General features: G+C 36.5%; 1 protein-coding gene across 1 annotated transcript in view; it reads left to right on the forward strand.

The window, feature by feature from the left end:
* The window catches only part of SUCLA2 (succinate-CoA ligase ADP-forming subunit beta), a 48,443-nt gene extending 24,621 nt beyond the window's left edge, over positions 1-23,822 (forward strand). The window contains exons 5-11 of the mRNA XM_059903168.1: positions 2,966-3,094; positions 5,799-5,937; positions 12,524-12,685; positions 12,780-12,922; positions 17,510-17,630; positions 18,368-18,456; positions 23,043-23,822. Of these exons, the coding sequence (XP_059759151.1) occupies positions 2,966-3,094; positions 5,799-5,937; positions 12,524-12,685; positions 12,780-12,922; positions 17,510-17,630; positions 18,368-18,456; positions 23,043-23,117 (858 nt within the window). The 3' untranslated portion in view covers positions 23,118-23,822. The remainder of the gene's footprint in view (positions 1-2,965; positions 3,095-5,798; positions 5,938-12,523; positions 12,686-12,779; positions 12,923-17,509; positions 17,631-18,367; positions 18,457-23,042) is intronic.
* The last annotated feature ends 686 nt before the right edge of the window (positions 23,823-24,508 follow it).

The following is a 24,508-nucleotide window of genomic DNA, read 5'->3' on the forward strand; positions in this document are numbered from 1 at the left end:
GAGATGGTCATGTGGTTTTTGACCTTGATTCTATTAATGTGGTGTGGTACACTGATTGATTTTCCTGTATTGAACCATCCTTGCATTCCAGGAATAAACCCCCTTTGATCATGATATATAATCCTTTTAATGTGTTATTGAAGTTGGTAGGCTAGTATTTTGTTAAGAGTTTTTGCATCAATATTCATCAGGGATATTGCTCAGTAGTTTTCCTGTAGTATCTTTGTCTGATGTTGTAACAGGGTAATGCTAGCCTCATAGAATGAGTTTGGCAGTGTTCCCTCCTCTTCAGTTTTCTTTTTCTTGGGAATAGTTTGAGAAAGATTGGTGGAATTCTTCAGTGAAGCCATCTCGTCCTGGGCTTTTCTTTGTTGGGAGGTTTTTGATTACTCATTCCATCTCCTTGTTATAGGCCTGTTCAGATTTTTTATTTCTTCATGGCTCAGTCTTGGTAGATTGTATGTTTCTAGGAATTTATTTCTTCTAGGTTACCCAATTTGTTGGTGTTTGATTGTTCATAGTAGTCTCTTATGGTCCTTTTCGCTTCTGTGGCATCAGTTGTAATGTCTCCTCTTTCACTACTGATTTTTGTTATTTGAATCTTTTCTTTTTTTCTTAGTCTAGCTAATGGTTAGTCAATTTTGTTGATCTTTTTAACAAACCAACTCTTAGTTTTGCTAATTTTTTTCTTTTTTTAAAAATTTTCTATTTCATATGTTTCTGCTTTAATCTTTATTATTTCCTTCCTTTTGCTAACACTACTGGGTTCAGTTTGTTCTTCTTTTTGTACTTCCTTGAGTTGTTAAAAAGAAAGCCATGAGTTGGGTGCTTTCCTCCAACTTTGGTGAGCTGTGTTGGCTTCTGTCTGTAGTATTACAAGTTCTCTGGTGCTGTCACAAGCTGCTGAGCTTTCTTATGTTCTCAATGCCTCTCCCTCATGAGACGTTCAGAGTTTGCAGGTTCCCTGTTAGCCCTCCAAGTCAGGTGAGACAGGAACCAGTTCCTTGGACAGACCCCTGAAAAGCAGAAATGTTGGATGAACATTTCATTCTTCTCTTTCCCTCCCAAGGGGGAAGCCCCACATTGGGCTATTTCTCGGATATTGAGCTGTGTTGGCTTGGGGGAGGGGCTCACTTAGAGGGAACAAAATGACGGTTCTTACCCATTTCCTTGCAGTTGAACTTGCATGGGGTACTGCAACTTCTTAACTGGTTTCTGGTTTTCTCTAATAGGCATTTGGGGTCATATATTGTTGTTAAGTTAGTGTTTCTGTGGGAGAGCAAAATCTGGGGCTTTATTTTCCACCATCTTGCTGATCCTGATGTCCAGAGTATTTTTGGGTAGTGGCAGTGGGGGTGTGCAGGGGTTATGAAGTAGGAATGATTGACTGAATCATTGCCCACTGAGTTAAACTTAATCTCCAGGCTTCCTTCCCTCTTGGAAGTGTAGGCTGATATCATGTGGCTCAAAGCTCCAACCTTCTAATCACATCATTAGTCTTTCTGACCTGGTCAGTGCCCACCTGAGTCATCTCCTTTGTATTATCTAGGGGTCCATTGTGAGTCACCTCATTAACATAAACTCTCAGATGTAGGGGAGGGTTTAGAAGTTGCCTCCCACGCACTGGGGACAAAGGCCAGCCAAATTCTTTATTACACATGTATATTGAAATCTAGTCAGGCAGTATAAAATTTAAAAGGTACAAAGATGTACAGGGAAATACAAATCTTCCACCCATCCTTGTTCCTCAACCACCCAGTTTTTCTCCTGGAAGGCTGATGCTTAAATCTTTTTTTGCCTAAATAACAGTTAACTCTCTTTAAAAAATAATAAATTCCATCCCCCCAGCCTCCCCCACCCTGGTCCCTTTGGCTATTGCCATATTTTGAGGATTTGAAGGACTGTATTGTTCTCCAAACAGTAATGAATATAATATTATTTCTTTACATTATACCTTGAAATGAATTTGTTACTGAAACACTTAGGTGCTGGGATAGAAAAGTGAAATTAGTCTTTTGAGGTGTTTTTTTTCTGGATTAAGAATAATATATTCACTGTAGAAATTTTTTTTGGAAAGTAGTGACACATAAAATAACAAAAATCTTATCATTTAATGTTTTATTTCTTATCTTTATTCTGCTTGTGTGAATAGTGGGAGGTTGCATATTTAAACACACTTTATGTTATAAAAAACACAGTTGAGAATAGAATCTAAGGTTTTGTATCATTTTTTCCCAGATTACACTGCTGAGATCATTTTCCTTTCCAGATGCATTAAATAATCTTTAGTAGCATGGTTTTACCATTTCCTTGTTTTTGCATGTTAAGATTATTTCTGGTTTTGTGCATAAATTAGCAAATCTATTAGATAATTTTACTTTGTTTTTTCTTGATTGATTTTAGAAGACTTAAAAGTTAACTTAATTGTTTGGTATTTATCATCTTACCTTCTTAATTGCTCATGATAATAGCCAGAGCTATTCTTTCAAGGTAGGTAGCTTTCTTTTTTACTGACTTCCAGTAGGGCTAGAGCTTACAAAATCAGGACCTTTTGTTCATTAGGCTTTCCCTATTAAATATCAGTAAACTGTTTTATGATTTTTTTAATGTTCTTTAAACAATACTTCAATGTCCCTTCAGTTCTTGTGAAAAATGCGTTGGTTATATTTCACATATGTATATGTTTATATTAAGTTGTTTGGTATACATTTGTATCTATTTTTAATCTTTTTCCCTCACAGGTGAGCCATTGTCTTCCTCTTCCTTTTCACTTCTTTTCCATTATTTCAGTTGAACACTTAGGGGGGATTGTGCAGGAGGTGCAAGGATAAATTCTCAAGGGAATTTAAAAATAGTGGGGAGTGATAGGTGTATAAGTCTGATAGTGTACACAAATAGATTTTAAGATTTTATTGACGGTTCCAAAATAAAATCTAGATATTTTGGCTGTTTCCCCTCCTGCTAGGGTCCTGTATTGATAGGAAGTTCTCAAGGTGGTGTCAACATTGAAGATGTTGCTGCTGAGACTCCTGAGGCCATAGTTAAAGAACCTATTGATATTGAAGAAGGCATCAAAAAGGAACAAGCTGTTCGGGTATGTTGTACTCCGAAACATTTCTAGCTTTTGATTGGATAATTACAACCCTTAAAGAGAATTAACTCTGTATATGTGAAGTGATTGACAAAACTTCTTAAAAAATTTTTTTGAGTGTCAAGGCATGTTAATATGTAGTTTGAAATTGAAACTTTTTAGAAGTATCTAAAGCGTTTTTCTTCATATCCTCCATAAATATTTTACTATGTATCTTTAGTAAAGATAAGGATTCTTTTAAAATAGCCACTATACCATTGCCATCCCTAGTAAAACTAACAATAACTTCTTAATATCATCACTCACCCAGTCATTCAAATTCCCTAATTGTCTCAATTTTTTTTTTTCTTTTACAGTTTGAGTTGGGATCCACATAAGTTCTTTCATTGTGGTTGGTTAATAGGTCTCATAGGTCTTCTTCTAGTTTATAGGTTTCCTTTCCCTCACTTTCTTCATCCATTTTCTTTCATTTTGTTGAAGAACCTGGGTTAATTATACTTTATCGTTTTTCATAGTCTGGATTTTACATCCCCATGGTGGCATTTAACATGTCCTATCCCCCCTTTATTTCCTGTAAGTTGTATGGAATGGTAGGGACACTGTCTCATATATCCCTATGATAGATCAGTGATTTTATTTTGGGGAAGTTTTATGGACGCTTTTAAGAATCTGTTTAAAGCTGTGGACTTTCTCTCAGTGTATGCACATACTCAGTAAATTTTGCCTACAGTTTCACTAGTTTTCTGTACCATCCTTCTTGTGTGCCTCTTCCTCCCATTCGATTCCCACCCCCCCAAAAAAAAGCCCCCCCAAACAAAAACTTAACCATGAAGTTTAGTATTATGGCCTGTGAGAGTTGCTTGTTAATGTTTGTAATACTGCTATTAAATTGTTTAGTTTATATATAAAAAATGAGTGACCCATCTTAAAAAGAAGTTTGAATATTAAATTGAATGAAATTAACATCTCTTATTAGGAAACTGTCAAAAGAAGCTTATGGTATTGAAGTACAGTAGAGCAGGAATTTTGACTGATACAAAGATTTCCCTGCTAAAGCGTGAAGCACGTCATTTAGGCAAGTGAATGGTATAAATGTTTAAAGGGGACAGAGATTTGATTTATTAGGTAGTTATGTGAGAGTGATGACTGGAGACTTAAATTTAAATGAGAAAGAAAACACTTGATTTACAAGAATACTTGAAGGAATAATCTACTAAGATTGTACCTTTTTGAGTGATGGATGAACAGAAATAGTTCCCAGCACAGTGCTAGACAAACTAATGTCATACTGGGCTGATCAGAATTCTTTTGCAATTCTCAGATGTTTACGTTTAAAACAGTAGATTATAACCTAGTGAAAATCTTTCTAAATGAAATGGCACTTTATTTCTCATTATTCTTTTTTTGAAATGTTTTAACCCAAAATTACATTTCTTAGTTTGATCATCCACTTTATTTTCATTTGATTATTTGCATTTGTCTTCTTGCAAGAATCACATTCACTTTCAAAGAATTTAATATTTTCTGTTATTGAAAGTCAGATGTATCGTAGCCTTAGATAGCAATTGGAAGAGAGGAGAAAACTACTCCATAGTTTTCCTGAGCAGCTGCAACAGTTAGGATAAAAAAAGAGACATGTGGCTTCTATACCCGTGGTTCAGAATTGCTTATAGAACTTTAAAATATTATGGATTTTTGGTCCACTATAGAACTTGTGAACCACAACTTCTGGGTTGAGACCTTGGTGTATGTATTTTTAAAAAGCTCTTCAGGGCTTCCCTGAAGAGCACAGTGGATAAGAATCTGCCTGCCAATGCAGGGAATACAGTTTCGATCCCTGGCCCGGAAAGATCCCACATGCCGCAGAGCAACTAAGCCCATGCGCCACAGCTACTGAAGCCCGCGCGCCTAGAGCCCATGCTCCGCAACAAGAGAAGCCACCACAATGAGAAGCCCGTGCACCGCAACGAAGAGTAGCCCCCTCTCGCCACAACTAGAGAAAGCCCATGTGCAGCAACGGAGACCCAACGCAGCCAAAAATAAATAAATAGATAAATAAAAATTGAAAGGAAATAAAAAGCTCTTCAGGTATATTTAGGGAGGAATCTCTGCGCAAGACTGTAAACCCTTCTACTAGATTAGAAGCTTAAGTACCTGTATATCTTTTGAATGTAGCATATATTAGGTGTTCAGTAGATTTTTGAATGAATAGGATAATACTTGTTTGACGATGTGTCTTCATTGCTTGGTAGACACTCTTCATAAATTACCTAAAAGGTAAAATAGGGTGAGTTAATATTTTGGCCATTGTTTTTAGACCATTTGGATTATCAGTCTACCTTTTATATGTAGTTTTAATAAAATATAAGCCTCTTTTTTCAGTTTAGGTTGGCCATAAGGCTTAGTGGTAGTATGGAGGCTATGGAATAACACAGGAACAGGAATTGAGGCGAATGACAAGTCATTTGACCTCTCTGGATCTCTTTCTTTGTAAAATGGGCATACTACCTGCTTTGTGAGGATTTTGAATAAAAACTTTTGTTTAACCATTTAGTGATAGTAGATGCTATTTCAGTGATTAATGTTTGACCATAAATGAGTCATGCTTATTATTTAAATGATAAACTACAAGGTTTTTATTTGTAATAATTTAATGTTGATTGGATGTATACAGCATTCCTATAATAAAGAGACAAATTGCTTTCAGCTTGCACAGAAGATGGGATTTCCAGCCAACATTGTGGATTCTGCAGCAGAAAACATGATCAAGCTTTACAACCTTTTTCTGAAATATGATGCAACCATGGTAGAAATAAATCCAATGGTAGAGGATTCAGACGGAGCTGGTAAAGTATCTTCTTTTATCAAACATTGATTGTCTGTTTATCCACTTATCATATTCTTCACTGAGGAAGTTGAACTCATAAGGAAGTGAACTCATTTCTATGTAGAAGCTTATTTTATAATGAAAAGAGTGAATGTGAACAAATATTAAAGAGACCCTTTAAAACAAACACCTTAAATATATATTTATGTACACACAGAGGGGTTAAAGCTGCACTGTATGGCAGCTACCAGGCACATGTGGCAGTTAAAATTAATTGAAATGATATAAGATTAAAATATTTCTCAGTTGCACTAGTTACATTTCAAGTGCTCTGTAGCCCCATGTATTGGACAGCTCTGTATTGGACAGCAGACATGAAGAACAATTTCATCATTGCAGAAAGTTCTGTTGGGCAGTGATGGATTAGAGTATCCACTACGGTAGTGAATATATAGTTGTAGTTTTGGGGAATTAGCCATTTTAGTCTCCCCAGGTTTCAAACTTTAGAGACACCATGATTGTTATTGTACAAAGTGTGTATTCTGATACTATAGTCCTTTAATATTAGGGAAGTAAGATTAGCTTGTCACTTTGACAGCTTTTCTTTTACGTATGTTTAAAAGGTAAATCAGGTTTTGAATTATCATGCCTTCCATGTATAGTTTTTCTAAAAATATAAGTTGCTTTATTGTAGCCTAAATTTTTCTTGATATTTTACATTAAGTGCTTCTGTTGCTGTGATTTGTTTGATTTTGTTTCAAGTCTCTTTGGACATTTCTAATCTTCTTAAGCATTTGTAGATCTCTTTCACTTTTATACTTCTAATTAGTTATATTCATTATTATAGAAGTCAATTTTTAGCTGGTCATTTATATGGTTGTATAAAGAAAAATGAGTAAATTTTCTTGTGATTGTAGAGGTAGTTTATAAAACTAAAAATAATTAAATTTTTTTAAAGAGTGAGGGCTGATGCACATTTTAAAAATGAAATGTCCAGTGAAGGAGAATTATCTGTATGAAACCGATATTTTTTTTTAAGGGAGGCAGTTCTTACCTATTTATTCTTTTAGATTGGCATTACTTAACCCTTCGTGGGTCAAGGACAAATTTTAAGAAACGCAGTGAAAATTGCATGAAAGCGAGTAACCCTCACCAAGGAGTCTGCACCAGTGTTCCCATGTGTGCATGTGCATATGCACTGTTTTTCATGAAGTTTAGGTGTTCTCAAACTCCTTGAAGCCTTTGGTCCTGCATTTGGTACTTGGATGTCAAATTACTAACTCCTATTGCTAGGCAACCTTTAGAATCCTTTTGTCAGGTTTCAAAACCGATCATACTGGAATTTTATTGGAATTGTATTCATCCTATAAATTGTTGGGGAAAAATTAACATCTTCCTAGTAATCAGTTTTTCCAACTAGAAATACCTTATTTTTCCATTTATGTAAGTCTTGATTTATATTTTTTTAAATAAGACTTATTTTCTTTTGGTAGGTATTATATTTCTTTTTAGATTTATTTGTAGAAATACATTTTTGTTGCTATTTTGAATGGGATCTTTTCTGCCGTTGTATTTTTTTTTTTTAAGTTAACTGCCATTATCATTTTTTTTTAATTTTATAAATTTATTTATTTATTTACTTATGGCTGTGTTGGGTCTTCATTTCTGTGCGAGGGCTTTCTCTAGTTGCGGTGAGCGGGGGCCACTCTTCATCGCGGTGCGCGGGCCTCTCACTATCGCGGCCTCTCCCCTTGCGGGGCACAGGCTCCAGACGCGCAGGCTCAGTAGTTGTGGCTCACGGGCCTAGTTGCTCCGCGGCATGTGGGATCCTCCCAGACCAGGGCTCGAACCCGTGTCCCCTGCATTGGCAGGCAGACTTCCAACCACTGCGCCACCAGGGAAGCCCCTGCCATTGTATTTTCTTACTGTTTATTGCTGGTATACAGAGACTGTTGATTTTGTTCTTCATTTGAAGATTTTAATTCTATTGTTGTATTTGTTTTCCTTAGTCTTTGAAAAATATCTCTATTCAGTTTCAGCTTGTCTCCCATGTTTTGGTTTATTTTCAGTTTCTTCTTTCGTAGTACATAGTTTTGAATTTTGACCATACAGAAGAGACATTCTAAGTATACTTTGGTTTCCTATAGTAAAGTTTATTTTTTTAAAAAATATTTTCCCTCTATTTAACGAAAACATAGCAAATACTATATGCTAGGCACTATTGTAAGAACTTTTCAGATATGGACCCCTATAGTTCATTAAATGTTTATAGCAGTTCTGTGAGGTAGATACTATCACTATCCTTATTTTATAGGTTAGGAAACTGAGTTACCAAGAGGTTAAGTGACTTGCCCAGGGACACATGGCTAGTGGTAGAAATGGGCGGTGAATCTAAACAGTCAACTGCAGAATTTGTACTCTTACATATGACACAGTTGTATGACAGGGATATTTTGGGTAGAGAGTAGTAGTATATCAGCATTATTGGAGTAGGAAGAGATTAGCGATAAGGTATATCTTTTAGGTTAGGAAGCTGTAGCAGTAGTCCAAGCAGGAGGTAACAAAGGCAGCGGGAATGGAAAGGAGAAGGCTTTATTTTACAGATGAGTTCAAGCTCAGGCTCTGTTAGCAGACCTACATTTCTCACAGTACTTTCTTTATATATTTTGAATGGAGGCTTTAGACCAATGCAGACTATGTAGTTATAAACATATGCAGATTGATATGTTTTATTTATAAGGTTCATATTGAGTTTCAAAAGTAATATTTAAAAAAATAGAAAATATAGATATTTATCTCCTTTTGGTACTAAGTTACCATATGACAAAATAGAATATACATTTGGGGAAATTATCATAGTATTCCTTAAAATAGTAGTTTAAGGATATTTTGAATGACTAAATTTGGAATTATTTCCTTTGTGCACAGTTTTTTTGGAATATATATGCTGCATAGAATGAAGTATACCTCTTAATTTGTATCGGTTTAATTGTTTGAATAATTGTAAGAAGAAAGCTTATAGACTCTAGACTTATTTTCCTAGTAACGCTCTGAAAACATAGGGTAATATAAAAAAAATATATATATATATTTGAATACAGTTGCTTAAATAGCTTATCATACCATTGCCATCATTGGAGTTTCCGAGAGATCTTCCAGTGATTACTGATCTTCCCTGACAGAGTTCTAATTAAAATGGATCTGACAACTAAATTACACAATTAGACAGACTTAATAAATCTATTCAAATATGAGCCTTTAACAGGGCAGTCCTTTCAGGGATAGACTGTGCCTTGGGAATAGCAGTTGGAAATGGTTGCTCGCTGTGGGAAGTTTACTCCAAGAGGAAGAAGGATTGAGCAGAATTATGCATGCCTAGTTTTATAATATCTAGATTAACTAGACAGATAATTTGCTTCCTTTCCTCTGGGAAGAATTAAGTAAAGAGACAGTGAGAGACAGATCTTATACTAAGTGAATCCTTTGAATGTGAAAGGAAGCATCAGGAGTGGGGAAGATTTGATCCCGCCCCCTCCTCCCCAAACATTCCTTAGTATTTTCTTTACCCACTGAGCTCAGCCATCAAGCCTGTGATCTATCAGGGTGGATGTGGAGCTCTTGAGGGAGGAAAGGTTACCTGTCTGTTTGGGTAATCTTGTTCTGACTTTGAGGCTGCCTTTCCAATCCCAGCCATTGTTCCTTTGGCTATTATGGGAGCATCTATAGGTAGTTTGGATTTTTACCCCCAGAAATTTCTAAAATGCGTCAAAATAGTACACCGGTATCAGCTTTAAGAAAGTGTTATGCTCAATTCTGAAAATTTATTCTTTTCTGTTTCTGACACCACATTATGTTCAGTCAGGTTGTCTATTGGAATTTCAAAAGTTCATCAGTGAGATTAGATTATGGCATTAAAATACTCTGTTAGTAAATTACATAAAGACACAGCTGGATTTAAAGTCCAAATGTGATAAAAGTCCAGAGGACCTAGAGAACTGAAGTCCCAAGTCACATTCTCTTATCTGAGTTAGAAGTTCAAAGAAATTAATGTTCTTTCTAATTTCATAAATATTTTGATTGAATGAGAGGTTATGAATTCTAGATGGTTTTTAAATTCTTTTAGCCATGGCAGTTTGGACTGTCTGTCATAGGAATGGGTAGAGTTTCTTTGTGATCTCAGAAGTTATATTATTTGAATTTCAGATCTCTTATGTGCCTGAATTCTAAAAGTGTACAAAAGGTTAATAATACATATAAGTTTACCACAGCTTTGGCCCTCAATTACCAAATTTGGAGAAAAAAACCCCCGCAGAACTCAAGCCATTCCCACTGCCAGGGACAGTGATCTCAGGCATAATAATGTTCTCAGAACCATGTACTTCGTTTTATCAAGGGTCATGGCAGAAACTCAGTGAAAGCTGAATGAAAGAGAATGGACTGATATTAGTCTCCCCAGGATGCCAGTTGTCTTGATTATCTTACCTATGGACCTGAAATCAGTTGAGAGAAATCTCCAAGTAAGGAATTAATTTTGGCCTGGTGCATTTGTGACTTCTAGGGGGGAAAAAACCCAAAATGTACATTTCTTAAAAGTTTTTCCTCTTTTGAACACTATGAATTAAGTATGGGCTCTGTTTACTGATATTACACATACCCTTGCTGTTAGCAGAGTTGTCAGTGGCTGGTTCTACTGACTGTTGCAGAGCTTGGGTCTAGGAAATATGCTTCCTAGGTATTTCACCCCAAGTATGTTTTTATTGGAGAATCACCATCACCTGAGTGAACCTGTCTTTATCGTCTTGAGTCTATATACTTTAGAGGCCTACTAAGGATTAATGCCTTTACTATGTGTTCCTCATTGTTTTTTGAATGGCATGTTAATTTTATTAATTTAATAGATATACAGTTGACTCTTGAACAACATGAATTTGAACTGTGAGGGTCCACTTATAAGCAGATTATTTTTTCAATAAGTATGTACTACAGTACTGCATAATCCGTGGTTGGTTGAATCTGTGGATGCAAAACTGCAGGTATGGAGGGCCAACTGTAAAGTTATATGCAGATTTTTTTGCTAACATATCTTGAGCACTTTTTGCATTTACTAAAGCATTCTTCTAAAACACTTATTTTAATATTTGTAAAATCTGTCATATATAGATATGCCACAATTTATAACTATAAATTTATAAATGATTATCAAAATACAAGGGATCTGAAGGATCATAATCCAAGAAACATACATATTATCATTCACCAGTGATTTCAGATATTGTACTTTTTAGTTCCAAATTTTCAATATGGTTCCTTTCATAGTTTTATTTTCTGCTGAGATTACTTACCTGGTGCTTTATTATGACCATATTTTCCCTTAAATCATTAAACATGTTTAAAATAGCTATTTCACAGTCCTCTGATACTTTAAAATTTGAGTCATCTTGAGTTTGGTTTCTCTTGCCTGCTTTGTTTCTTTGCTGTTGGTTACATTTTCCTGTTTCTTCACAGATCTAGTAATTTCTAGTTGTATACTAGACATTTTGGGAGACTGAATTCTATCATCTTCCTCTGAAAGAATGTTGTTTTTTGTTGTTAATAGTTAACTTGGCTGACTCTAAACTTTGTCTTTTGTTTTGTGCAGCAGCTGAAACTGCTCAGTTCTTTTAGCCTCTATCTGTTCAGGAATAAGGAGAAAGTTGTAGTTACATTGGAGCAAGGAAGGGATAGAGTACATATTGAAAGATGAAGTCAGAGAATTAACCTTCATAAGGGCCATTTTGGTAGAGTGCTGGAGGTAAAAGCCTGATTAGAGTGGATTTAAGAGAGAATGGCAGGAGAAAAACTTGGTACGGGGAGTTTTTTAAGCAGGGCTTGGCAGATGTAGTCTCAGTTACTGCTGTTTCTCTACTTGTTCTTCTCTTTCTTCCTTTACCCTTTCTTTCTTCTTTCTTCTTCATAACCTGTTAAAAATATAAAACCCTTCGTAGGCTCACAGGCCATAAAAAAACCAGCACAGGCTGAATCTGGCCCATAGGCCATAGTTTGCTGACCCCAGGTTTAAAGAGACAACTCTTTCCATGAGTTATGCTGTATAGAAAGACGAGAGTAAGGGGGTGGGGGGAGGTAGGGAGTAAAGAGTTTTTTCTTTCTTTTTATTAAGGTGGGGGAAAGAACAGCATTTTAACAAGTCAGTTTGATTTAGCCAATAGCAAAGTGGGGTGGGGTGGAATTTACAGTGCAGGAAAGACAGAATTAGTGGAACAATCCCCTTGAGTTGAGACCCTGGGCCCAAGCAAAGGAGTTAGCTAGGAGCATGGACAGTTAATTCTTGGTAATTAAAAAGAAAATTAAATGCTTTTGAGGGTTTTTTTTTTCGCTTCTTTATCTGTTGCTTAGGATAGGTGTAGAACCAGTAACTTTGATGGGACAGTTTTAATTCTCACATATTCTTTTTCAAGAAACAGTTTGAATTAATTGTGAACATAAATTGAAATACTTTCAGTAAGTAACAAAATGTGTTTTTCTTCTGAAGTCAAAAACATTTGATTACTGTATAGTTTATTGTGTCTGTCTTGAAATTAACATCACTTTCTTTTTTTCCTTCAAAGTGCTATGTATGGATGCAAAGATCAATTTTGATTCTAATTCAGCTTATCGCCAGAAGAAAATCTTTGACCTACAGGACTGGACCCAGGAAGATGAAAGGGACAAAGATGCAGCTAAGGCAGATCTCAACTACATTGGCCTAGATGGAAATATAGGCTGTCTAGGTACCACCTGTTTTTGTGTTAAGAGTTGGATTGGCTAAGCTTAATTTATTTTCTGTGTTTGTTGCTTATACAAATCATTTTCCCTTCTTGATAGTAAATGGTGCTGGTTTGGCAATGGCCACAATGGATATAATAAAGCTTCATGGAGGGACTCCAGCCAACTTTCTTGATGTTGGTGGTGGTGCCACAGTCCATCAAGTAACAGAAGCATTTAAACTTATCACTTCAGATAAAAAGGTAGGGGCAGAACTTATGTTTTAGAATTTGAATGGCGAGAAGTAACTTGATTAATTAGTAAATGTGGTCGTTACAGTAGTTGAGCGTTAAAATTCAAAAGTCCTCAATAGTTTGGAAAAATTTGCTGAAATCAATAAAATAAAAGTTAGCAAGAAAGAAAGATAAACTTTCCCATTGTGATTTAGAAAACAAGGTGAAGAAATACTGGATGGTATTAGATAATACTATAAATGGTAGTGATTTGGCATGAGAACCCATTACTATAGAAAAAATTTTGGCGATGTTATTTGACCAAAAAAGCCAGAAATCTGGAAAGTCTGTAAAGCTAAAAAGGAAATAAAAATCATCTTTAATTCTATCCAGACATAACTTTTGTTACTATTGATTTGATTTATTTTCTTTAAGACTTGTTAATGCTTATATATTTCACACATACAATCATACACATTGCATATGTATCGTTCTAGAAACAGCTTTATTAAGGTATAATTCACGGGGCTTCCCTGGTGGCGCAGTGGTTAAGAATCTGCCTGCCAATGCAGGGGACACGGGTTCGAGCCCTTATCCGGGAAGATCCCACATGCTGTGGAGCAACTAAGCCTGTGTGCCACAACTACTGAGCCTGCGCTCTAGAGCCCGCACGCCACAACTACTGAGCCTGCGTGCCACAACTACTGAAGCCTGCGTGCCTAGAGCCCATGCTCCGCAACAAGAGAAGCCACCGCAAGGAGAAGCCTGTGCACCACAAGGAAGAGTAGCCCCCGCTCACCGCAACTAGAGAAAGCCCACACGCAGCAACAAAGACCCAGTGCAGCCAAAAATAAATGAATAAAATAAATAGAAATAAAAATAAACCAAAAAAAAACAAAACAAAACAAAACCCAGCTTCCAAAAATAAAAAAAGATATAATTCACATGCCATATATTTCACCCATTCATATATATATCTTTTAATACACACATTTTGAGTCTTTTTTTGCTAACATGTCTTGAGCACTTTTTGTGTAAAGTATTATTCTAAAACACTCATTGTAATGTTTGCATAATCTGTCATATATAGATATGCCATAATTTATAATTATGAATTTATAAATGATTATCAGAATACAAGAGATGTGAAGCATTGTGATCCAAGAAACAGACATATTATCATTCATCAGATTTTTTTTTAAGGAATATATCTACTGTGTGACCAATGTGGGTTTTTTAAGGCTTATGGAAATAAGATAATGGCCTTCGTGTAAACTAGTCTTACTGAATTTAGACTGAGAATTTGTCATTGGTAGGGATCAAGATACCTTGAACTGTGTTGAGAATTGAATGAGTTGGGCAAGGGGAAGGAAATGTGCAGAGGCATGGGGTCCAGAGAGGGCCACTGTGTTCATGGATTGGTAAGATGCTTATGCATAAAGATATAGCATTATTGGGATGAATGATAAGAAGTAATGTTGGCAAATTGAGACCCAAGTTGTGAAGATCCCTGTATCTATAGCTAAGGAGTTTTGAATTTAACACTTCTACCCCAGCACATTTACAAATACATATATCAACTCCTTACCTTTTTGTTTTTTTATTTTTAAAAAAGAAGGTAATTCTGCTAGTAAAGGCTGAAAAGGAGAATAAGGAGACACTGGCAGGAGAGATCAATTTGGTTATTATACCTGCTTGTTTGGAAGGATGAAGAGGTCCATAACAAAGGCAGTGTCAGTAAGAATAAAGCAATGAAACCTACACTGCTGAGATAGAATCCTTAAGTTCATTTTTTTCCTTTTTGGGCGTGGCATGGTGAGGGATTGGTTAGGACTTCTGGCTGCAGAGAATCATTGGTTGGTGATATCTTTTGTGCTGTCAGAGGCAAAGTAAAGAAATTTGGTATTTTTGAATGAATGTGTTAAGTTTGCCCTGTGATGATTATACCTGGTAGATAGTTGTAAAGATATTCTTCCTATAATGGTCAGATGTGTATTTGAGAGTCCTCAGTATATTGGGAAAAGTTGAAGTGTTAGGCATTGGTGATATGACTCATGCAAGTGATTTGAGGAAACCAAGAATGGAACCTGGCTCCTCCCACCCAGTGCTGAAGGATTGAATAAGGAAGGAAGACCCAATAAAAGAGGGAGAGAACAAACTGACAGAGATAGTTGCAGATCAGGAGAGAGTGGTGACATCAAAGGCCAGGGTGAAGAGTTCTGAGAAGTAAGGGAATGGGCAGCAGTGTTAGATGCTGAAAGGGAGGAGATGGGGGCGGAGGCCAGGCTGCAGTGGGTTGAGTTGTGATTGGGACCTGAGGGTGTGGAGTCACACAGGAGAGTTACTCCTTCGGCGGTGGGGTCTGAGGAGGCACAGAAGGACGTAGTGCTCGCAGTTGAGTGGAGGTCGGCTTGAGAAGAGCTGTGCGGTGTACGCGTGTTTGTGCAGAAGACCAAGAAGATGGGCTGTTTCTAGCTGGAGAAGAGATTTGAAGATAAAGGAGAGAGTGAATATAGCTAAAGGAGTGAAGACCTGGAGGAGACACAGTACGGTAATTAGTGATGAGGTTAGTTTTGGAGAGGAGGTTACTCCTTAAGGTATTACTGGAAAAGGAAGATCATATGCTAGAAGTTAGAGAGTTTGAAGTGGGATAGGAGGCTCATGAAGAGAGTTGAAAGGTATGAGTCAGATTCCTAAGGTATGAGTCAGCCTATTGCTGATGAATCATTATTATACTGCTCTTCAGGTTATGCTTGTGTTTCACAGGTTTGGTGTTTGGTTTTGTTTTTTCCCACTCTTTTGCTTTTCTTGAAGTTGGATTGGATAAACTAATAGGCTGGAATCGTGCATTATTTGAATGGGGATGGCAGGTAGACTGGGTATGAGAGAGGAGTGGCTATGAGGAAGCTGAGTGTGCCCACAACAGTGTCATTGATTTGCTCAGCTGTGGCTTCTAGGCTCTATAGTGAAGCACGCCAGATTGGGGGAGAGCTGATAGACTGGTTGATTAGGAAGGGGTTGAGGCACTAGAGGCTTTAAAAGATTGGATTTGATAGAGTTAGAGATGAAAGGCGTTAAGTGAAAGGAGAGGAGGTTGAGCAAGAGTGGGATTTACACATTTGATATTCTAGAGACGTTCATTCTGGTCAGGTCAAGGATTTGTCCTTGGTAGTAATCAGTTGATACGGACTGGAGGTAAAAGTGACACGGTAGAGCTCCAGTCACTCTAAGGCTCAAGTGCTAGATGATGCCTATGGTGCATACTGTAGCTGTCCCAAATGCGGTGGGAGGGGGTGAGATGGGAGGGTGCCAGAGTCCACTGTGAGTTCTGTTCCATTATGAATTCTAGACCTTTATTTCTTGAAGTATAGAAATAAAAGTGGTAAAGGTAAGGAATGCGTAGTATAACTCAGTGTGTCTCAACTTTTTTCCTGTCATGGCATTCACAGAAAGTAACATTTCAGTGGGGCACGGGAGGTACATGGGGAAGGTTGCTTGTTGTCAGAGGCCACTGGCTCAAGGTGCCAGCTGTCCCAGAACCTTCCTAATTGCTCTAAGGCAGCGGTCCCCAGCTTTTTTGGCACCAGGGACTGGTTTCGTGGAAGACAGTTGTTCCACGGATGGGGTTGGGGTGGGGGATGGTTCAGGCGGTAACTCCAGGGATGGGGAGTGGGGGTGGTGGTGGTGGGGGGCGGTGGGGAGCGGGGGGGGGGCGGTGGGGGGCGGTGGGGAGCAGGGGGGAGGTGGGGGGCAGGGGGGAGCGTGGAGGGCGGTGGGGGGCGGTGGGGAGCGGGGGGCGGTGGGGGGCGGTGGGGAGCAGCAGATGAAGCTTCGCTCCCTCGCCCGCTGCTCACCTCCTGCTGCGCGGCCCAGCTCCTAACAGGCCGCGGACTGCTACCGGTCCGTGGCCTGGGGGTTGGGGACCCCTGCTCTAAGGGGTGAGGGGAACAATATCTTGGTGTGTCTATAACCCATTTGTATCTCACTGGTTGAGAAGTTCTAGTGTAGCTGAATAAACTAAGCCTCTTTTTAAAAAACAAATAAGGTTTTTTTCTAAAGGATAGAAGAACAGCGATTCAGACTATCAGTGTGATGATGAAAGAATGCCAACCCAAATAGGCCCTGAGGTTTGGATGTGATGTGTAGCCAGGAGTGGCCATACAGATGTTGAGTAATTTTGAGGGCCTGGTTTGTGTGAAAACTTGGTAGAGTTGATGGGGAAAAATGAAGAGATGATAGTTAATGAGGACTAAATTGGAGATCTTGCATATGATGTTGTCTTACAACATGGTCTGGGTTAGTAATGTTGGTAATGGCTATGCTTAATAGGAAACAAGTAAATGGAATCAGGAGGTCTTGTTAACATGTGACAGGAGAGAAGAGACTGTGAGCCAGGTGTTGAAATTACCCAAGGAGGGGAAATAAGTTTTGCTGGGTGGTGGACTGCACAGACTTCAATGATGAGAGCTGTATGCAGAGAGTATGGCTGTTTGGTCTGAAAATGTTTCCACGGAGTTAATTTTTATTATAAGGCACAGATACTAGTGTTTTCTTGGGAAGGAAGGAAAAATAGTCATTCCCTTAAAATTTTAATCTACTAAAACATTTTATTGGCAGGTACTGTCTATTCTGGTCAACATCTTCGGAGGAATCATGCGGTGTGATGTTATTGCACAGGGTATAGTCATGGCAGTAAAGGATTTGGAAATTAAAATACCTATTGTGGTACGGTTACAAGGTAAGTGTAAAAGGATCTTGCAGTTGTTCTGTGAACTCTAATTGCTTAAAAGTTCATAATTCCAAGGGGTTTGGTTCAATTTAGTTTTAAATTTAGTTTTAAATAGCTATATATTTTTTTTAACATCTTTATTGGAGTATAACTGCTTTACGATGGTGTGTTAGTTTCTGCTCTATCACGAAGTGAATCATCTGTACGAATACATATATCCCCATATCCCCTCCTTCTTGCATCTCCCTCCCACCCTCCCTATCCCACCCCTCTAGGTGGTCACAAAGCACCAAGCTGATCTCCCTGTGATATGCGGCTGCTTCCCACTAGCTATCTATTATACATTTGGTAGTGTATATATGTCCATGCCACTCTCTTACTTTGTCCCAATAGCTGTATTTTTAAAATGAGAGTATAGTAGGGAATTTTTAAAACGTGGCTTAAAAAAAAATTCTAACATTGGAGCAAAATTGTTCATAGTTTTGCTTGGTGTAAGTTGATACATTATTTATTTGTTGTGTGTATCTTGAATTCTTACTTGTCTGAATTACCATTAATGTGATAAGGCAAAGTATTTCACGAGGTAACTCCAGGTTTTTATAGTATTTTCTTTGGTTTAGAAGCATTTGTATTAAATGACGGAAGTTAGTTGAAATTTCATATTTGTAAATGTATATTGTGACAAACATTTTAAATGATTCTGTGTAGATATTTAAAATGTCTGTATTTGCATAAATCATTTCCAGGTACACGAGTGGATGATGCTAAGGCACTGATAGCGGACAGTGGACTTAAAATTCTTGCTTGTGATGACTTGGATGAAGCTGCTAAAATGGTAAACAGGTTATGTTGATCTGAGGATAAATTTGCAGTGTATGAAAGATTTATAAACATTTAGATTCTAAACTGAACCAGCTAATATTGCTAATAATTAGTGTTTCAGCTAAACACTAGGAGTATTGAACCCCATATACCTATCACCCATCTTAGACAATTACCAGCTCATGCTCAATCTTGTCTCATCTTATTCTTACCTACTTCCTTCCTTGCCCATGATTATGTTGAAGCAAATCCCAGACATTCTATTATTTCACACTTATCATCATGTATCTGTAAAAGATACAGGTATTGATGGTATAAAGGAATTATTATTACTTGTTTCAGATGGGATAGTGGTGTTATGTTTATGTTTAATAAAAAAAGAATCAAGTCAGTGTTGAAATTTCCCTGATTCTCTTAAATATTTTTTGCCTAGGTTCTTTGTTAGAATTAGGATCAAAATAAGTCTGTGCTTGCAGTTGGTTAATATATCACTAAATTTCTTTTTATAGATTCTCCCTTGCCTCTTTTTTTATTCTTAACTTTATTTGTTGAAAAAACCAGGCTGATGGTCTTGTAGTGATTCCTATAGTCTGGATTTTAATGTTTGTATTCATGGGGTGTCATTTAACATGTTCCTCTGCTCCTGTATTTCCTGTAAACTGGTAGTTCAATCTATAGGTTTGATCATATATATGTATTTGATTTTGAGGAGCGGGGAGCAAGAATATTTTATGGTTGATTTTGTGTAATTCCATAAGGAGGTATATAAATGTCAGATAATTTCTATTTTTGTAATACTAGCAGTCATTGACATTCATAACTTAGATCCAATATTTTGTTTATGCAAAGTGGTGATTTTCTAACTGTGATTATTTATTATATGGAATACTTATAAAAAGCGAAACTTTCTTGTATCAACTATTTGTTGGCGTGAAGTACATTTTTCATAGAAAAAGCAGGATACTTACTTAATTCTTTGGTTTTATTGATCAGTTTTCAAAATAATGGGTTTGTTCCATTATGGCCTACTAAAGTGACCCAGGCTTTTTTGTTTCTTAGTTTTTGTTTTTAGGTGTGTGTGTTGTGTGTTGCATGCACGCGTGTATGCACATGCTATTTTGAACTCATGGATTTATATTTGATATGGTTCAGTCCATTTTAGTTATTTTTATTGATGCTTAGATTATCTCACCTTTGGTCAGTGGGAACCTCTTCAAGTTGACTCCTGAGTCCTTCCTATGTGCCCTGTGATATGCTTTCTTATATGATGAGATTTTTCAGGCTCATCTTTACATTTCTTGCTGCAGACCTAGAATCAGCCAGATGGTGTTTATAGACAGCACAATTTAAGCTTTAAGGGTACTTACAACTATTGGGTTGCTCATTGTTTCTAGATACTTTTAAGTGACAAATCTAGGAAAATATGTATTTTTTAAAGAGATAAACATATGAGTACATACTTCCAATATTTCCAATGCAAATCCAAGGTACAGTTTTTTTTTCTTATCTGATATCTGTTTCTCTTTTTTCCCATTCTGTACTAACATAAATATTCCTTTGCTTTGTCCCTCGATACAGACATGACAGTTTTAGAATAATAATACCAACAATATGACTACTGAAAGTAGTTCAAGACTTGTATGCACAGTTCTTTTTGTCCTTTGAAGTATTTCCCATAATTTGCTGGATTTTAAAATTCACATGAAACAGTTCTCTGTTTTATCCCACCTTTGATGCATGGTTAGCTTCATTTATTTATTTTAAAGAAATGGCTTAAGAATTTTTTTGTTATAATATTTCCAAAGTCAAACTGTAAAACAAGGTATACTTAGAGAATCTAGCCTTTATACCTATTCCTGTTTGTTCCTTCCCCATAGGTAACCAGTTTTTTCGTTTTCTTAGCATTTTTTTGTTCGTCTTTTCACTTTTTTAAAAACAAGCAAATAATGTATGTGTATACATATAGATGTACATATACATATATCTCTCCACTTTCCCACATTATATGATGGTAACATGTATTTTACCTCATTTCTTTTACTTAACACTATATCTTGGTGCACACTCCCTAGTAGATACTGAGATGTTTTTAAATGAGAACTTCTGATTCTTTCCCACCTATGTTTATAGACGTTTCACAGAATACTCTTTGGTGCTATATGGTTTAATCAGTAACTAGGCTTTTGAGATTTGCTTTGTTAATGTGATATCTTTTCATAAGAATAATAAAGGTCTTATTTCCTTCTTTAGGACATACTTTGGGAAAAAACTTAGTAAATAAAATTCAACTGCAGTTTAGAGACAGAGGAATTTACACTCAGTTCTGAGTTTAAATTAAGATTTTGAGCAAGGGAATGGTAGGGAGAAAGTGTTTCAGAAAGCCTGTTTTGACTTTGAGATGTGGAGTCAATTGTTGAAGGGAAGAGTGAGAGACAGTAGGAGTCTGGCTAGTGTAATAATTAGCTGTGAGGTGAAGGGAATGGATAGGTTAGAACTTTTCTCTGAAAATATGCTTGTTTGCAATGAGAGCCTGAATTAAGAAAAGCTTTGTGGACATGGAGAGAAAGGAGAAGAATCAATAGGAGCTTGATCAAATAGACCATGAAAGATAAAAGTGAACAGTTGATTTTCGTTGTGTCCGTAGTGTTTTTCTACTGAGTAGGAGGTTATGGAAGTCATGACAATATTAATAATATGATAATATTAGCAACTGCTACCATTTATAATTTATTGTGCATGCAATGCTAAGCCTTTTTTTCCCTTCAAGTATTATCTTATTTAATACAAGTTTGGTGAAATAATCTCCATTTTTATAGATAAAGAAACGGAGGCTGGATAAATTAACTTATTCAGGATCATGTTCATAAGCATCAGAGTGGGATCTGAACTTAAGGTGTCTAACTTTAAAACCTTCTCTTAACTACTCTGCTGGGGAGGAGAGAAGCTAAATCTGTTGTTTGGTTTTAGATATGTTTAATTTGTATATGTTGTATGGTACCAGCTGGATATTCTCAGACAGATTATAGAGAGAACATTGGAATTCAGCTTGGTAATTGTTAACTTACTGACAGAAAGTAAAATACTAACTCCTAAACCCAAGCTCCTATCCCAACATTGTAAGTTAAGATTATTTACATTTTTAAAAAGATTTATTTATTTATTTATTTATTTATGGCCGCACTGAGAGGCTTGCGGGATCTTGGTTCCCCGACTAGGGATTAAACTGGGGCCCGGCAGTGAAAGCGCCAAGTCCTAACCACTGGACCACTAGGGAATTGCTTTTATTTAGATGTGCTTTGCATTTTGTAGTATCCAGCTAAGACAGTCACTGTTTCTGTCTTTAAAGATAAAGGCAGAAGACCTAAATAGACATTTCTCCAAAGAAGACATACAGATGGCCAACAGGCACATGAAAAAATGCTCAACATCACTAATTATTAGAGAAATGCAAATAAAAACTACAGTGAGGTATCACCTCACACTGGTCAGAATGGCCAGTCTGTATTTTAGTCTACAAATAACAAATGCTGGAGAGGGTGTGGAGAGAAGGGAACCCTCCTACACTGTTGGTGGGAATGTAAATTGGTGCAGCCACTATGGAGAACAGTATGGAGGTTCCTCAAAAAACTAAAAACAGAACTACCATCTGATCCAGCAATCCCACTCCTGGGCATATATCCGGAGAAAACCATAATTGGAAAAGATACATGCACCCCTATGGTCATAGCAGCACTATTTACAATAGCCAAGACATGGAAGCAGCCTAAATGTCCATCAACAGATGAGTGGATAAAGAAGATGTAGTATAAATATGCAATTGAATACTACTCAGCCATAAAAAAGAATGAAATAATGCCATTTGCAGCAACATGGACGGACCTAGAGATCATCTTTCTAAGTGAAGTAAGTCAGAAAGAGAAAGACAAATACCATATGATATCACTTATATGTGGAATCTAAAATATGACACAAATGAACTTATTTACAAAACAGAAACAGACTCACAGACATAGAAAACAAGCTTAGGGTTACCAAAGGGGAAAGGGAGATGGGGAGGGATAAATTAGGAGTTTGGGATTAACAGATACAAACTACTATATATAAAAAAATAACCAACAAGGACCTACTGTATAGCACAGGGAGCAGTATTCAGTATCTATGAGGGAAAAGAATCTATATATAAAACTGAATATATATATATATATATAAAATACAGAATCACTTTTCTGTACACCTGAAACTAACACAACATTGTAAATCAACTATAATTTTAAAAAAAGGAAAAAAATATAGATAAAATTTAGGCAATGACAGAGATATATACATATATCAGATATGTATCTATTTAATACCTTCTGATATTATATATATGAATAAAATCCAGTGGGTTATGGTGTGGGTTGTGAACAGTGTTAGATTTGACTATCCTTCAAGAGTGGCAAATGCTTATAAGACTGTGAAGTGATTTATAACAATGTCAGAATAGCCCAGATATTTTAAATGAAAAAGACTGAACATGCAATTAATTTTACATTGACCAATCGTTCTGAGTCTATGTTTTTATGAAAATAGAGACAAAGCTTGTTTTTTTCCTTTCAGGTTGTAAAGCTGTCTGAGATAGTGACCTTAGCCAAGCAAGCCCAGGTGGATGTGAAATTTCAGTTGCCAATCTGATTTGAGAACCCAGTGGTTGACTGAAGATGTTAAATGTCTTATAATTGTTAAAAATACTGAGTTCTGTATTATTATTGTTCCTTTTCTCTTTAGTGTGTGAAGATTGTAATTACCGTCTAGGCACAAAAACTTTTAAAAGCATTTGGTCTGCATTTAATTCTGTTCAGAATGGGCTGTTTGTATAAAGAATGTGTAATGCAGTTATCTAGTTTGTTTTGTTGCAGCTTTCTTTTTCAGTTTTACAGAATGTCACTTGCAATATGCGTTTATTATTGTTGGGTACAGCATTCTTCATTGATAAGAGTCTTATGAATGAAATAAATATGAAGACAAAGCTTTATTCTTTAGTGTTAGAAATGTATTATATCTAATAACTAATTTCATTAGTAGAGCAGTGTATTAAAACAATGTTTATATAAGAAGTGTCTATGTTCAACACCTAACTAAATATATCAAGTCACTATTTATAAACAGACCTTTCAAACACTCCCCAGAATATTCTTTTAAGTATTTCAGTAAAGTAACTTGTGAATTATTTGAACATTGTTTTAATCATTACAGAACACTGATATCTGCAAGTCCTCATGATCTTGTGGTATTGAGAAGAACCTGTAGGTTTGTATCATGTAAGGATATATTTACTAAGGACTTGGCAGACAAAATTAACAATGTCAATTTAAATTAATAAAAAATCTCCCAATGTGATTTGCATTAATGTTTTTTTTTCTTTTTTAAGTAAACACAGTGAAGGTGATGTGTTTATCATTGCACTAAACACCTCTCAATAACTGATTTGTAGATCATGTACTGGGGCATGATATTACATATTATAAAGTGATCTACAGATATTTCAGTTGAATTCTACTGTTTACATGTGTGCCATCTCGTACCTTCTCCAAAAAGCCCACATTGTCCTTTGTGTCCCAATTTGTGTATGTGTGTGTGTGTATGTATATATGTACATGTCCATCTTTTCTTCATTGCATAGAACAGTTGATATTTAACTATTAACAATGTTCAAACCATGTGATAATAACAGTGTAAGTACCATGGAAGGAAATACCAGCCAAGCATTAGACTATGTATGTAAACATGCTGGTGAATTTGAGAACTTCTACCTATTTCTTAAAACGTGATCTCTCTCTCTCTCTCTCTCTCACACACACACACACACACACACACACGCACACATGCACACACACACACAATGAGAGGCAGCATAGCATAATTGATTATGAGTGCAGAATTTGAAATTGAATCTGGTTTAAATCTTGGCTCCACTACTTACTAGCTATATAAGTTGGGCAAGTTTCTAAATTTCAGTGTACCTCAGTTTCCTCTCATCTTCACTAGAATTATTTAGAGGGGAGAGGGAGACAGAGGCAAAGAGA

The sequence above is a fragment of the Balaenoptera ricei genome, chromosome 18 (genome assembly GCF_028023285.1).
Source record: "Balaenoptera ricei isolate mBalRic1 chromosome 18, mBalRic1.hap2, whole genome shotgun sequence".
Classification (NCBI taxonomy): domain Eukaryota; kingdom Metazoa; phylum Chordata; class Mammalia; order Artiodactyla; family Balaenopteridae; genus Balaenoptera; species Balaenoptera ricei.